This window comes from Leptonychotes weddellii, chromosome 5, assembly GCF_054177405.1.
Source record: "Leptonychotes weddellii isolate Sample4059 chromosome 5, ASM5417740v2, whole genome shotgun sequence".
Classification (NCBI taxonomy): Eukaryota; Metazoa; Chordata; class Mammalia; order Carnivora; family Phocidae; genus Leptonychotes; species Leptonychotes weddellii.
Window position 1 is genome coordinate 55800655 of NC_138373.1, and position 15195 is coordinate 55815849.

Here is a 15195-nt window from a genome sequence, read left to right on the forward strand (position 1 = left end):
TTAAAGCAGAAAAAGTCATTCTCATCTTAGACTTAAGACCTATGACTCTGTAAAGAAAAACAGATAAAACTTCCTGTCATGACATCATAAATATTATCTCTAAAATGAGTTGAATCACAAAACTAGTAATCATTTATTTTAAAACTGTGGCAGGAAAATGGCTGAGAAAATCATATGTTTTAAAAAGTTTTAGAGTTTTCCAATTTGTGTGATTTTTAGAGAATATCTGATTTTGCTTTGCCTGTCATTCCTTTGGATTATGCTGACTCACCAGTCACAAGTGAATTGCAGCCCCTAGGGATCTTTAAAGGGACACAGACACCCTGGTGCTATGAACACCCATGAGAGAACGGTAAGGGGAGGAGAGAGGGGTGGGGGGAGAGAAAGATACTCATCTTAGAGAATCACCGTAACTTTGCTGCAGTGAAGTGTGAAGGCAGCAAGCTCTGCTTGGGGGAGGTGAGAATCATACTACTTAACTTGATATTGAAAGCTGCCTAATTCCAAAATGGAACTGAAGCAGCCACTGACACAGGACATACCAAGAAAGCTAGTGAGATTTAAAAAAAAAAAAAAAAAAAACAGGACTTGGATAAAAAGGAAGTAAACATCTACTCAGTTTAAGTCCACTGTCTCCAAACCTGGACGGTCTGCCCCGTTAACTCTCGGGAGTCTTTGCTTTTAGATGGGAGACACCACATTTTAGGAGAGTCACCTTGGACTCAAGTCTTCACAAGATATTTAGCAGGGATTGTGTTTCACTCCAGAAAGAGATTTTATATTTTCCTTTATTCTAAGCTGTGTGTTTAGATGTTTGCATGTCTAATGAACACTGAGCATGTTTAAGTTTGGAATATTACATTTTAAAGAAACGAATTAGATTTGTCAGTAGATGTTAACCGCAAGGCTGGTTTCATTTTAATGTTACTAAACATCGTTCTACCAAGCAAGAGAAAGGAGATGAGCCAAATATAAGTAAAACCCTGCCTCTAATGAGGGGGACTTAGAAGTAAACAAACCAATTAAAAATGATTCTCTGCTGCTAAGATAGCAACCTCTGGGGGAGGGAATTGCTAAGAAGATCAGCTCTTCTGATGACAAAAAGCAGGGAAAAGAACTACGAAGGGATCCAGCCCTGGTCAGAAGCAGAAGCTGCCTGCCTGGTGTACGACATGCTTCTAGTTTGGAGAATGCCCTGAGATGCAGTTAACCTCCGATGTGTCCCCTAACTGGTCAGGAATGGGGCTGGACCACAGTCCAAAGGAGCATCTATCACTAGCAACATTCTTCTTATGACCAAGGACTGGAGAAAAGGGTAGATGGCCGCTTTTTTCTTTAGTCACTGCACCCAATACATAGGCTTCTGCTTTAAGAGCCAGGATACCACCCCCCAGTGCTTAAATCAACTTGTCTCCAAAGGTAAGAGCTGTGGGTGAGGGCAGGGGGGCAGTGTTAGGTTGGGGAAATAAAGAGCAGAAGGGGAGGAGCCCCATTTGAATGTGAATTTTGCCAGGAAGAATGAGGAAGGTGATCTGGGCAGCATCTTTACCCAGGGAGGGACTGGGGTTGGGGTAGGGTTAGGGTTAAACTAATTCCTACCATGTCAGCCAGCAGAGCAGCAAACATCCTATTTTTACTCATGATGCAGCCAATCTAGGATTATACAGTGCTGACACACTCAGAGGAGAACAAGATCTTGGTCCTGTGAGCTGAGAGCAAAAGACCCCAGTGATCACCTGTGATGCTCAGGACATCAGAAGGGGAGCATAAGAAGGGGAGGTGGAATATGGCTGAAACTCATGCCTCCCAAGTCAGGGACTTCCTCAGCCAGAGCTGAACCAAAGACAGACACATTTATTTTACCTATAACAATAAAAATAACAGTTTTATTAGGCAATGCATTAGGGTTATCTGTGACTCTGGATATGACAGTTCAGAGGTTGTTTCCAAAAGGTAGTCAGGTTGACACGATGCCACAACCAGACCTCAGAGTACACAGCGGGTGGACACCACTCTACTTAGGTGAGACAGCCACAGGAAATTCTATATGCTAAGAACCTCTCCATTGTCAACATCCATACCATCCTCATTGTTTCTCTCCTGGCTCTCCAACAAAGGCTGCTATTGGTCAAGTCAATTCTCCCATCCTCATACATCCATCCAGTCACCCTGCCAACCTTTGTTGTCACTGTTGTCTTCTCTTTTGTGAGGGTGGAGCAGGGGAATGAGACACACACATGGGCCACTGTAAGAACCAGGCCATGTCAAGAACATGTACATCTTTAGAAATACTCTTTTCTGGCAAACAAATGGACCAATGCACTAAAGGTCTCGCAGGAGAACGTTCTTCACAGTAACATTATAGCTAAGAGCGGAGTACGAGCTTTCTCCAAAACCTTCAGAAATCTTATCAAACAACTGATTCTTTGTTCCATTTTACAGCCTAAAAGCTGTCTACTGCATCAACAGAAAGAAGGTCCCCAGTCATCTCCTTTTGCCCAGGTACCTCAGAGCCACCGAGTTTCCCTATCTGAACTACAGTTTACTGGTTATGAACTTGACAGCCTGAGTTGTAAGCCCATAGTTCCAGGCAGGATCCATGAATCTACAGAAAAAAATGCATCATTCAGAAATGAAGATGGTCAAGTTGAAGTCTCTACTTCTAAACCAAAAAATTACTCAACTTCAGCTCAAGACCTCTTGTGATTAAAGTATTTGCCGAAGGGGGATGGATTCCATCTTGGCTTGCCATTGAGTCTATGGTATTGTTTTCTTCTTGTCCAGGTAATTCACAGTTGTCTGGCAAAAACTGAGAAGTCTTTGGGGAGAGTCATGGTAATAATTTCTCTCTGGTCCAGAAGGAGTTATTTCTCCTTGGTTGGTCCTGGAAACAGCCTGCCAGTTTCCCTATGAACGCTCAACCTCTTACCCACCTCTCCCCACAACCAATTAATTTATCTAGAAACAGGGTAGCAATGTTTATGCAGAATTCAAGGAGGAACTCTAAATTCTGGGGCTGTAAAAGCAGCCAGGTAGGGAGTCCCCCCCATCACATCTGAATTCCTCTTGGCTATGAATAAAAGCCACATTAGAAAAAATTGACTCTACAAGTTTAAGTGCTTCCCGATGGGCAAAGATTATTCTGGTTTTATCTAGACCTCCCCTGAAGGCCTGAAGGCAGGGCCCTAATTTCAAGTCAAAAGAAAAGCTATTTATCTGTCCTTCTTTTCCAACCTCACTCGATTGGCAGAGATCCCACTTTGTTCCCTAGCATCAAGGTGTTGAGAATATCCTCCCCACTGGCCTGAAGCAAGATACCTAAGATGAAGCCAAAAGCTTTCAAAGAGAAGGCAAGACTATATTACTTAGTGCTAAGTCTCGTAGTTCCACATTTGGAGAAAATGCACTTGTCAGCAAACTTTATGTCAAGAACATGTACATCTTTAGAAATACTATTTTCTGGCAAACAAATGGACCAATGCACTAAAGGTTATTGTTGACAGCCGTCCGTTTAGAAGGGGACAGCTCTGTCTTAAAAAATGATTAGTTCAATAACTTCACTGCACATAGTTTGAATGACTTTTGTAGTCTCACTTCTATCAGCATCTTTACATTTTATATCCTGCTGATAAAATTTTCCAAATTTCTGGAGATTATTTTCCAAATTTCTAGGCAACATTTTTAGCTCAAGCTCTTAGTAGGGATCTGTAACCCAAGGAGTATCAATAAACTTCTTAAGCAGACACATTAACTGTTTAAAGCTACAGGAGTGTCATTTATAAAAATGAAACTAAAACTCAACAAATTACACATTACCTTCCTGAAAGAGTTCATCTAAAACCCTGACGCACATTCAGGGTGAAGTGGTATCTTTTATCACAGTATCGAATCAACAAATAGTAAACTGTTAAGAGCAGAGACTGAAAGCTTCTTTAAAAGCCTTTAGGAGTTCCTATTAAACAAGATACTTTGTTACAAAAATTAAAAACAATAAACCCATGGCATGAAAGAAATCTTTATGACTCAAGCCCTAGATGCTTGCGTTATTAAATAAGTATGAAGAACCAAGTATTCTCCTTAGGAAAAAGACCAACAAAAGAAACCAAGTGACTAAATTAATAAAAATATAAAAATAAAATTAAAATCAGTAATATAGACAGTGAAAAAATTATAGGATGGGTGAACATATACAATAGCTGCTGTTCTGTTTTTGTTTTTAAGATTGAAAAACGCTTGTAAGCCCAATTAGAGATAAAAGAAAGTAATGTGAAAGGAAACACAACCAGAATAAATTAAAAGCATAAGAAAAAAGCATCAGTCATATCTATGGTATCAGATCTGATGATGATTTCTTAGGAAAATACAGACAGCCCAAAAAGAAAACAAAATTGAAGTAAATAATTATTACAGAAGAATCAGAAAGGTGATTTAAAAAGGCTCAGAACCAGAGGCACACATAGCTGAGTTTTCTCTAACCTTAATTCAAAGTTTTAAAAACCACCGTTCCATCTTCTCTAATGACAGGAATAACCTGGGATGCTTATAAAAGGCCCAGATGACTAGGTCTCTTCCTTGGAAATTCCTATATAGCAAGTCTGGGTAGGACTTAAGTATCTGCTTTATGTCTCCAGAAACACTGAGAACTAATTTTAACTCTGATTTAAACTTTTTTTTTTTTAAAGGTTTATTTATTTGAGAGAGACAGAGAGAGAGAGCAAGCACAGGCCTGCGTGCATGGGTAGGGGAAGGGCAGAGGGAGAGGAAGAGGAAGAGAATCTCAAGCAGACTCCTCGCTGAGCAGGGAGCTGGACTTGCGACTTGATCCCATAACCCTGAGATCACGACCTGAGCGGAAACCAAGAGTCCGATGCTTAACAGACTGAGCCACCCAGGCGCTCCTCTGATTTAAACTTTTATAGGCCAAAGAAAAAAGATTTAAAAAACCTCACTGATATAATTTAATATGCAAATCTGATAAAGATATAAAAGAAAACTGTAAAACAATAGATAAATTTCACTGATGAATAGAGATGTAAAAATTCTAAATAAAACACCAGGACATGGAATCCAGAAATTTGCCAAAGAGAAGTACAGTTTGATTACATTAGATTTATTCCAGAAATGTAAGGATACTTACATATTAAGAAATCTATCAACATAACAAGTGATATCAACAATCTGCTGCAGAAAAATACGATTATGTCAATCAATAATAAAAGGACATTTGATAAAACTCTTCAGGATTCCTAATAACAGCCCTAAACAAAGCAACGATAAAAGGAAATTATTGTGATAAATTCTCTTAAGAGCAAAACACCGAAACCATTTTTATTTAAAATCAGAAATGAGACAGGGAGGCAAGTTATAATCCTTAGTAATTAATACTGAGACTCTTAGATGCTCTAAGTACACAAAAGAATAAAATGGTATAACAGGAAAAAAGTATAAAACTATTCTTTTTGCTGATGACATGATTATATATTTACAAAAGTCTACCAGCAGAAAAAAATATTTAGAATGACACCCAAAACCATGACCTGGTTAGAAAAAAATCTAAAAATAAAGCTTAAGTTCTAGATAAATAAAACTATAAATCATTAAAAACTCAAACAACATCTAAACAAATGGAAAAGCATGTCATGATCCAGGATGAGAAGACATAAATAACATTATAAAAATGACAATGCCCCAAAAGTTAATATATAAATTTAATACAATTCTTCTTAGAATTCCAGCTGGGGGTTTGAGAATCAAAGTAAGTATGTCATGGGGGCACCTGGGTGGCTCAGTCAATTAAGGTCTGACTCTTGATTTCAGCTCAGGTCATGATCTCAGGGTTCTGAGACAGAGCCCCATATTGGGCTCCGCTTAGCGTGGAGTCTGATTGAGATTCTGTCTCTCCCTCTCCCTGTGCCCCTCTCCCTTCTTGCGCTTGCTCTCTCTCTCTCTCTCTCAAATAAATAAAGAAATAAATAAAATCTTAAGAAAAAGAGTAAGCATGTCATGGACAAGTCATACAACTGAAAACATATTTATAATACAAATGATAAAAAATATGTCTATAATGTTCAATGAGAACTTAAAAATTGAAATAAAACATAGAAATGGTTCAATAAAAAGGGCAACATACATAAATATGCAATCCATAAAAAAGCAAACCCAAGTAGCCAGCAAACAAATGGAAAGATGCTCAAATTTACTATTAGTCAAGGATATGCAAACTTGAAATGAGATGGTACTTACACCCATCAGATGAACAAATATTTAAAAAGCTACAGCACATGGCAGAGATGGTAATGGGAAAGGTACTCACATACACCGCTGGTGGAAATAGGAAGTGTTTCATAGTTGTTGGAAGGCAGTGTTGCAATTCATATTCAAATTTAAAATACACATACCCTTTGACCCAGCAATCCCATTACTAGGGACTTATCCCATAGAAATAAAAGCACCAGGAAATAAAGGCATATTTTGGCTTTACTCAGAGTGACAAAGATCTGGAAACATTAAGAGTGGTATGCCCGGTCATATCTGAATAGCAGAATAAATTATGGTAGTACACACCATGGAATACTACGTTGCCTTTAAGAGGACTGATTTGGGGCTATACTAGATGACTTGAAGGGATTTCCACAAGGTATTGCTGAGGAAGAGAAACCAGGTATAGAAGAGTGTGTGTGATATAATGGCATTCCATATTAATAAACAATGACCATCCCTCCAGAGTCACGTGTATGTACATGTGTGTGTACACGTGTGTATGTGGTGTCTACAAACAGTGTTTTATGAACAGGGAGATAAATACGAAATTTTGGATTATATATGCTGAGTTATTAACATCCATTTGCTGGGGAAAGGGAAAGAGAGCAGATATGGATGGAGGGGGTGAAATGGGAAAGAGAGAGCTGAACAAAACAGAAGTTTTAAAAGACTGCACTAGAGGGCGCCTGGGTGGCTCAGATGGTTAAGCGTCTGCCTTCGGCTCAGGTCATGATCCCAGGGTCCTGGGATCGAGTCCCACATCGGGTTCCCTGCTCCTTGGGAGCCTGCTTCTCCCTCTGCCTCTCTCTCTCTCTGTCTCTCATGAATAAATAAATAAAATCTTTTAAAAAAAAAAAATAAAAAATAAAAGACTGCACTAGAATGTGACGAGCTGATCCTCAAATTCAAATAGAAATTCGAGGGACCCAAAACAATCTTGCAAGAGAAGAACAAAGTTGGAGGAATCACCCTGTCAAATTTCAGAACTTACTAGAAAGCCACAGTAATCAAGACAACATGGTACTAGCATAAACACCGAAATACCGAGAGGTCATTATAATAGAAGTGAGAGTTCAGAAATAAATCTCTACATTATACACTTATGGTAAACTGATTTCCAACAAGGATGCCAAAGCCAATCAATGGAGACAGAAGAGTCTGCAACAAATGATTGTGGTACAACTGAATATCTACGTGCAAAAGAAGCTACCTCACACCAGACACAAAAATCAACTCAAAGAGGAACAACGACCTGTATGTAAGAGCGAAAACTATAAAGCTCTTAGAAGAAAACTAATGCATAAATCGCTGTGTTTCTTATCTATGACACCAAAATCATAAGCAACAGAAGAAAAAAGAGGTAAAATGGACATCATAAAAATGAAAAATGTGTATACTTCAAAGGACACCATCCAGAAAGTAAAAAGACAACCAATGGGAGAAAATTTTTGCAAATCATGTTCTGATAAGGGACTTGTATTTACAACATAAATAATTCCTACAACTCAATAATAAAACACAACCCATTTTTTTAAAGGTAAAGTATGTGTATAGATATTTCTTCAAAGAAGATATATAAATGACCAGTAAGGACATGTAAAGAAGTTCAGGGTCATAAGCCATTAGGGACATGCATATCAAAACTACAAGATCCACTTCATACACACTAGGATGGCTCAAATTAAGAAGACAGATGATAGTAAGTGTTGGGGAGGATATGGAGAAATTGGAACTTTCATACTCTTCTGGTTAGGGTGTAAACAGTGCAGCTGCTTTGGAAAATAGCCTAGTAGTTCCTCAAAAGGTTAAACACAGTGTTACCCTATGACTCAGTATTCTACTCATAGGTATATACCAAGGAGAAATGAAAACTTATGTCCACACAAAAAGTTGTACATGAATGTTCATAGCAGTATTCATAATAGCCCCCAAATGGAACCAACTCAAATGTCTATTAACTGATGAATGGATAAATAACATGAGGTATATCCATAAAATGAAATATTATTCAACAATGAAAAGCAATGAAGTACTGATACATGCTATAACATGAAAACATCAATATGTTGAATGAGAGAAGCCAGTCACAAAGGATGATGTATTGCATCACTCTGTTTATGTGAACTGTCCAGAATAAAAAGCTCTATGGTGATAGAAAGCAGAGATGGGGCAGGAATGAGGAGGAACTCCTAATTGCTAGCATGTTTCTTTTGGGGGTGAAAAATTTAGAGCATGAAAATATTCTAAAAATGATTATGGTGATGGATGTACAACTCTGGGAATATACTAAAAGTCATTAAAATGTATACTTTAAATGGCTGACTTTTATGGTATGTGAATTACATCTTAATAAAGTTGTATTAAAAAATTGCACTAAAAACAAAACTGCACTAAAAAAGAACATGTCATATGTTCCCATTTATGCATTTATGAAAAAGGGTAAATATATGTGGGAGATGCAAATGCAAATTATATGTCAAGTCCACTGTTTCTTTATGTATAAAGTAAATATTCTAGTTATTTCATAAGGTAGTTTCAGTAATTATAAGGATGATTCACATAAAACACTTGATACAATGCCTGGCATATATTAGTCACTCAGCAAATACTAATTCTTACCATTAGCAATGACAAAAAGATACTTCCTACCGAGGTTCAATGTCTTTCATACTTACCTCCATTGTAAAACCTATGACTTTGAAACACTGCTCAATTAATTCATATTGGGATTTACAGAAACTATTATTCATCATGTCCTGCACTGTTCTGAGGTGGTCATTTTGTAGGTATCTGAAAAAAATATGAAAGGATGGGTCAAAATCTAAAGTTCAATGTAAAGTGAAAATATTACTTAGAAAAGTGCCACCCGCCGGGTTACCTGGGAGGCTTATTTTCAGGCAATTTGTAATGGGCTAGTTTCTTCTTTTCAGCCAATCCAGCATAGATGTAGTAAAAAATATGAAAATTTTTTTCTCCACTGAAAAAATAAGACATTTTCAGAAAAAATATTTACTTAGTAAGAATATTAATTAGTAAGAATATTTACTAATTGTTAAAATTACTTGGCAATATAATGATCAGAACAACAACTATGAGTGCTACCATGGGTTTCTCAGAGTACTGGATTTTGGCTTTTTATTGTCGTTGTCACTATTTTCAACAATCACTGTCATTAAATTCCAGACACTGCTAAGCACTTTATATGAATCATTCAATGCACATTTGTGACTACCAGGCATTGTTCTAGACACTGGAAATGTGACAGGAGTGAAACAGTCAACAATCCCTAAACTCTTGGATTTTACATGTCAGTGGGAGCAGAGAGAAAAAAAAACAATTTTATGATGATATATCAGATGATCAGAAGTGCTACATTATCCCATTTACCTGCCATAACACCCTAGTTGCTCATAGGGTTCCCACATTTTATATACATGGACACTAAGGCTTAGAGGGGGTACCATTCTCCCCTCAGGTCACAGAGTTGATGGCTAAACTGGATTCAAACCAGGGCTGTTAAACTCCAAAGCCTGTCTTTAACCACCTTGTGAACTGCCTTTCTGGGGTTCAGTTTTCTCACTTGCATGAGAAATCTCTGTGGTCTACGTATAAACAGCATTCCCCAGATTCTGGAATAATACAAATATGGGAGTAATAGCAACAATACTCAATTATGTATGCTTATGTGTACATATAATAAATATACGTATATATATATTATGGATGCTTATATATGATGAAATCAATGATAGCAATGATACGAGGGACTGGAGAGAGAAATTAGGGTTATTTTGTTATTATAAGGTGCTGATGATAGTGTTATTTGAAGGTAGACTTGGATTAGTGGTAAATATATACTGAAAACTCTAAGGCAACCACTAAAAAAATGAAAAAAGAAGAATCACCAAAATATGCTAAGAAAGGTGAGAAAATGGAATCACAGAGAAGGCTCAGTTAAAACCACAAAAGGCAGAACAAGAGTGGGAGACAAAAATAGGAACAAAGAACAAGGGCAACAATTAGAAAACACTAATATGATAGATATTAATCCAACTATATCAGTCATCACTTTGAACATCAATGGTCTAAATAATACTAATTAAAAGACAGAAATTGTCAGAGGGATCAAAAAACAAGACCTATACATATGTTGTCTACAAGAAACCCACTTTAAATATAAAGATACATATTGATTAAAAATAAATGGGTAAAGAAAAATATACCATGCTAACACTTATCAAAAGAAAGCAGGAACAACTGTATTAATTTCATACAGAGCAGACTTCAAAGCAAGGAAGTTATCAGGGATTAAGAAATGTATTACATAATGATAAAGGGTTCAATGCTCCAAGAGACATAATAATCCTTAACGTTTATGGACATAACAATGGAGTGTGAAACTATGGGAGGCAAAAACTGATAGAACTGCAAGGAGAAATAGAAGAATCCACTATTATAGCTGGTAACTTCAACCCACGTCTCTCAGAAATGGACAGATCTAGCAAGCAGAAAAGCAGTAAGGACACAGTTGAATGCAACAATAATATCAATCAACTGGATATAACTGACACCCTCTAGACTACATCATCCAAAAACAGCAGAATTCACATTCTTCTCAAGCTCAAATGGAACATTCACCAAGACAGACATCTTAGACCATAAAACACACCTTAACAAATTAAAAATAATTGACATCATATAATCTCTGTTCTTAGACCACAATGGAATGAAACTAGAAATCAATAACAGAAAGATAACTGGAAAATTCCAAAATATGTGGCAATCAAACAATGCAGTTCTAAATAACACATGGTTCAAAAGATAAATATTAAAAGAAATTTTAAAATATTTTGAACTAGGTGAGAATGAAACCACAACTTACCAAAATTTGTGGGATGCAGTGAAAGCAGTGTTTAGAGGGTAATCCATAGCCTTGAATGACTACATTAGAAAGAAGAAAGATCTAAAAACAATAATCTACATTTTCATTTTAGAAAACTAGAAAATTAGCAAATTAAATCCAAAGTAAGCAAAAGATAAGAAATAATAAGAAATAGAGCAGAAATCAATGAAATTAGAAACCAGAAATCAGTAGAGAAAAATCAATGAAACAAAAAGCTTTTTTTTTTTTTAAGATCAATAAAATCAATAAGCTTCTAGGCAGGTTAAGAAAGAAAAGAGGACAGAAATTACTAATATCAGAAATAAAAGAAGGGACATCATTACAGGCCCATGGAAATTAAAAGGGTAATAAAAGAATATTATGAGCAGCTCCATTCTTCGAAATCTAGATGAAATGGACCAATTCTTTGAAAGATCCAATTTGCCAAAACTCTCACAAGAAGAAATAGATAATCTGAAGAGCTCACACTCCATTAAAGAAATTGAATCAATAATTAATAATCTTCCAAAACAGAAAGCTCCAGTCCCACATGAGTTCACTGTTGAATTATGCCAAATATTTCATACAGAATTTATACCAATTCTCTACAGTCTCTTTCAGAAGATAGATGCAAAGTGAATACTTACCTTGTTCAATGAGGCCAGCATTATCCTAACACCAAAACCAAATAAAGATATCACAAGAAAATTATAGACCCACAGCTCCCATGAACCTAGATGAAAAAATCCTCAACAAAACTTTAGCAACTTGGGGCGCCTGGGTGGCTCAGTTGGTTAAGCGACTGCCTTCGGCTCAGGATGATCCTGGAGTCCTGGGATCGAGTCCCGCGTCGGGCTCCCCTGCTCAGCAGGGAGTCTGCTTCTCCCTCTCCCGCTCCCCCCCTTGTGCTCTCTCTCTCTATCTCACTCTCTATCTCATTCTCTCTCTCAAATAAATAAATAAATCTCTAAAAAAAAAAAAAAAGAAAAAACTTTAGCAACTTGAATCCAGCAATGAATAAACAGAATTATATACCACGACCAAATGGCATATACCCCAGGTATGCATGGCTGTTTCAACATTCAAAAATCAATCCATGTAATCCATCATATCAATAGGCTAAAGAAGAAAAATCACATGATCATACCAATATATGCAGAAAAAGCATTTGACAAAATCCAACAGCCATTCCTGACAAAACCTCTCAGTAAACTAGTAATAGAGGGGAATTTCCTCAACTTGGTAAAGAACATTTATAAAAAACACTACAGGTAACATTATATTTCATGGTGAGAAACTGAAAGGTTTCACACTAAGATCAAGAACAAGGTAAGGATGTCCCCTCTCAACACTTCTTTTCAAAACTGTACTGGAAGTCCTAACTCATGCATGCAGTTTGAGAAGGGAAAAATAAAACTGTCTTTCTTCACAGATGACATTATTGCCTATATAGAAAAAGCTAAAGAATTGACAAAAAAACCTCCTTGAACTAATAAGCAATTACAGCCAGTCTGCAGGATACAGGTTAACATATAAAAGTCAATCCCACTCAAAATCCTAGCAAGTTATTTTGTGGATATTGACATTCAGATTCTAAAGTTTATATGGAGAAGCAAAAGACCCAGAATAGCCAACACAGTATTGAAGAAAAAGTTTAAAGGACTGACACTGCCTGACTTCAAGAATTCCTAGAAAGCTATAGTAATCGAGACAGTGTAGTATTGACAAAAAAAAAAAAAAAAAGGACAAATAGATCAATGAAACAGACAGAGGGCCCAGAATAAATACAGCCCACTGACTCCTGACAAAGGAATAAAGACAATAAAATGAAGCAAAGACAACTGGACATCCACATGCAAGAAAAAAAAAAAGGAATCCAAAGACCTTACACGTTTCACAGAAATTAATTCAAAGTGGGTCATAGATCTAAATGTGTAGAACACAGACCTATAAAACTCCTAGAAGATCAACTAAGAGGAAAACTAGCTGATGGTGGATATGGTGATGACTTTTTAGAAGTAACACCAAAGCCATGTTCTGTGAAAGAAATGACTGATAAACTGGATTTTGTTAAAGTTAAAAACTTCTCTGTAAAAGATATTTTCAAGAGAATGGGAAGATAAACCAGACTGGGAGAAAATACTCACAAAAGACACATCTGATAAAGAACTGTTTTCCAAAATATACAAAGAACTTTAAAAACTCAACAATAAGAATACAAACAACCTGATTTAAAAATGGACCAAAAGCCTTAACAGACACCTCACCAAAGAAAATAAACAGATGGCAAATGAGTCTGTGAAAAGATGCTCCACATCATATGTCATCAGGGAAATGCAAATTAAAACCACTAGGAGATATCACTATACATCTATCAGAATGGCCAAAGTCCAAAACGCTGACAAAACCAAGTGCTGGCTAGGATGCAGAACCACAGGAACTCTCATTCACTGCTGGTGGGAATGCAAACTGGTACAGCCACTTTGGCAGACAGTTGGTAATTTCTTACAAAACTAAACATATTCTTACCATATGATCCAGCAATGGAGGTCTTTGGTATTTACCCAAAGGAGTCAAAAACTTAGGTTCATGCAAAAACCTGTGCATGGATGTTTGTAGCAGTTCTACTCATAATTGCCAAAACTTGAAGCAAACAAGAAGTTCTTAGTAGATGAATGGATAAATGATTTGTGGTACATCCAGACAATGGAATTCAGCGCTCAAAAGTAATGACTATCAAGCCATGAAAAGATAAGGAGAAACTTCAAGTGCATATTACTAAGTGAAAGAAGCCAATCTGCAAAGACTGCTTTTCCATACAATCATATTGTATAATTCTAGCTATATGACATTCTGAAAAAGGCAAAACTATGAAGACAGTAAGATGATCAGTGGTTGCCAGAAGTTGGGGGAGGAGAGGATGGATAGGCAGAGCAGAAAAGACTTTTTGGGCAGTGAAAATACTCATATGTAATACTATAAGAGTAGATACCTGCCATGCATTTGTCCAAACTGGAAGAAAATATGCCACCAAGAATCTTACTGTAAACTATGGACTTTGGGTGATTACAATGTATCAGTGTAGGTTCAAACGTAGTACTCTGGTGTGGGATGTTGACAATGGGGGGAAGTTATGCATGTACGGGGTAGGAGCATATCTGTATCTTCCTCTCAGTTTTGCTGTGAACCTAAAACTGCTATAAAAAAATAGTCTTAAAAAACACTTTTCTAGGTCTCCTCCTCCTATATGCAATATAATTTCAGTTGAGATAGATTTTACCTTTGCTCTCTTTAGAAATTATTTATTCTTTCAGTACACAGAAGTTTTCCTCAAAAACAAAGATGAACATATCCACATATATTTACTTTTCCAATGATGCAGTAAAAGATATTTGGAGTCTTAGGATATTGGTGGCTTTATCTTAGAATCTCTAGCTTTGTTTCAAGGTTCTGCCAAAAACCATTACAAGAATAATTTTTACAGAAGCTCATTTTGGGCTCCAACACACAATTCATGTAGGTACAAAATAACATGGTTAAACATTTGATATTTGTGCCTCATCAACACCTATTTAAGACACTCTACTCAGTCTTTAACAAATAAAAATACTTAATACGAAGGTGTGCAACTTGATGAAGTGATTAATGTGGATACTTGCTCCCCCTTGTTAGTATTTCAAAAAGAAGGAAAACATTTTGAAAGAAAAAAGTAACACTGCTTTTGATTAGTATGCATTCTGAGTTGAGACTGTTCCCTGAGTCTGCGAGGGTATAATTATCACCACGCCTTGGAAGAGAGTTCAAATGTCCAGGAAATCCAAATCTTTCAAATGTCTGAGTCAGAGGGAACAAGGGCTTGAGGTAAAATAGCAGCAGAGGAAGGGAAAGCAGAGAAGAGTTGTGAAAGTCATTCTAAAGATCGACTCACAAGTATTTAGACATGGGAAGTGAAGGGAAGGTCAGAGGTTTCATATAAATGGAAGAGGATGGTTTCCTCCCCCCAAAAAGGGACAAGTGGGAAAAGAAAGACATTTAGGACAATACGTATTATG

General features: G+C 36.7%; 1 protein-coding gene across 1 annotated transcript in view; it reads right to left on the reverse strand.

Moving 5' to 3' along the window:
• The window catches only part of LOC145715897 (myosin-IIIa-like), a 47332-nt gene that overhangs the window by 30827 nt on the left and 1310 nt on the right, over positions 1-15195 (reverse strand). Inside the window, exons 2-5 of the mRNA XM_081818912.1 lie at positions 11791-11815; positions 9364-9511; positions 9140-9238; positions 8937-9051 (exon numbers count right to left, since the gene is read on the reverse strand). Of these exons, the coding sequence (XP_081675038.1) occupies positions 8937-9051; positions 9140-9238; positions 9364-9511; positions 11791-11815 (387 nt within the window). The remainder of the gene's footprint in view (positions 1-8936; positions 9052-9139; positions 9239-9363; positions 9512-11790; positions 11816-15195) is intronic.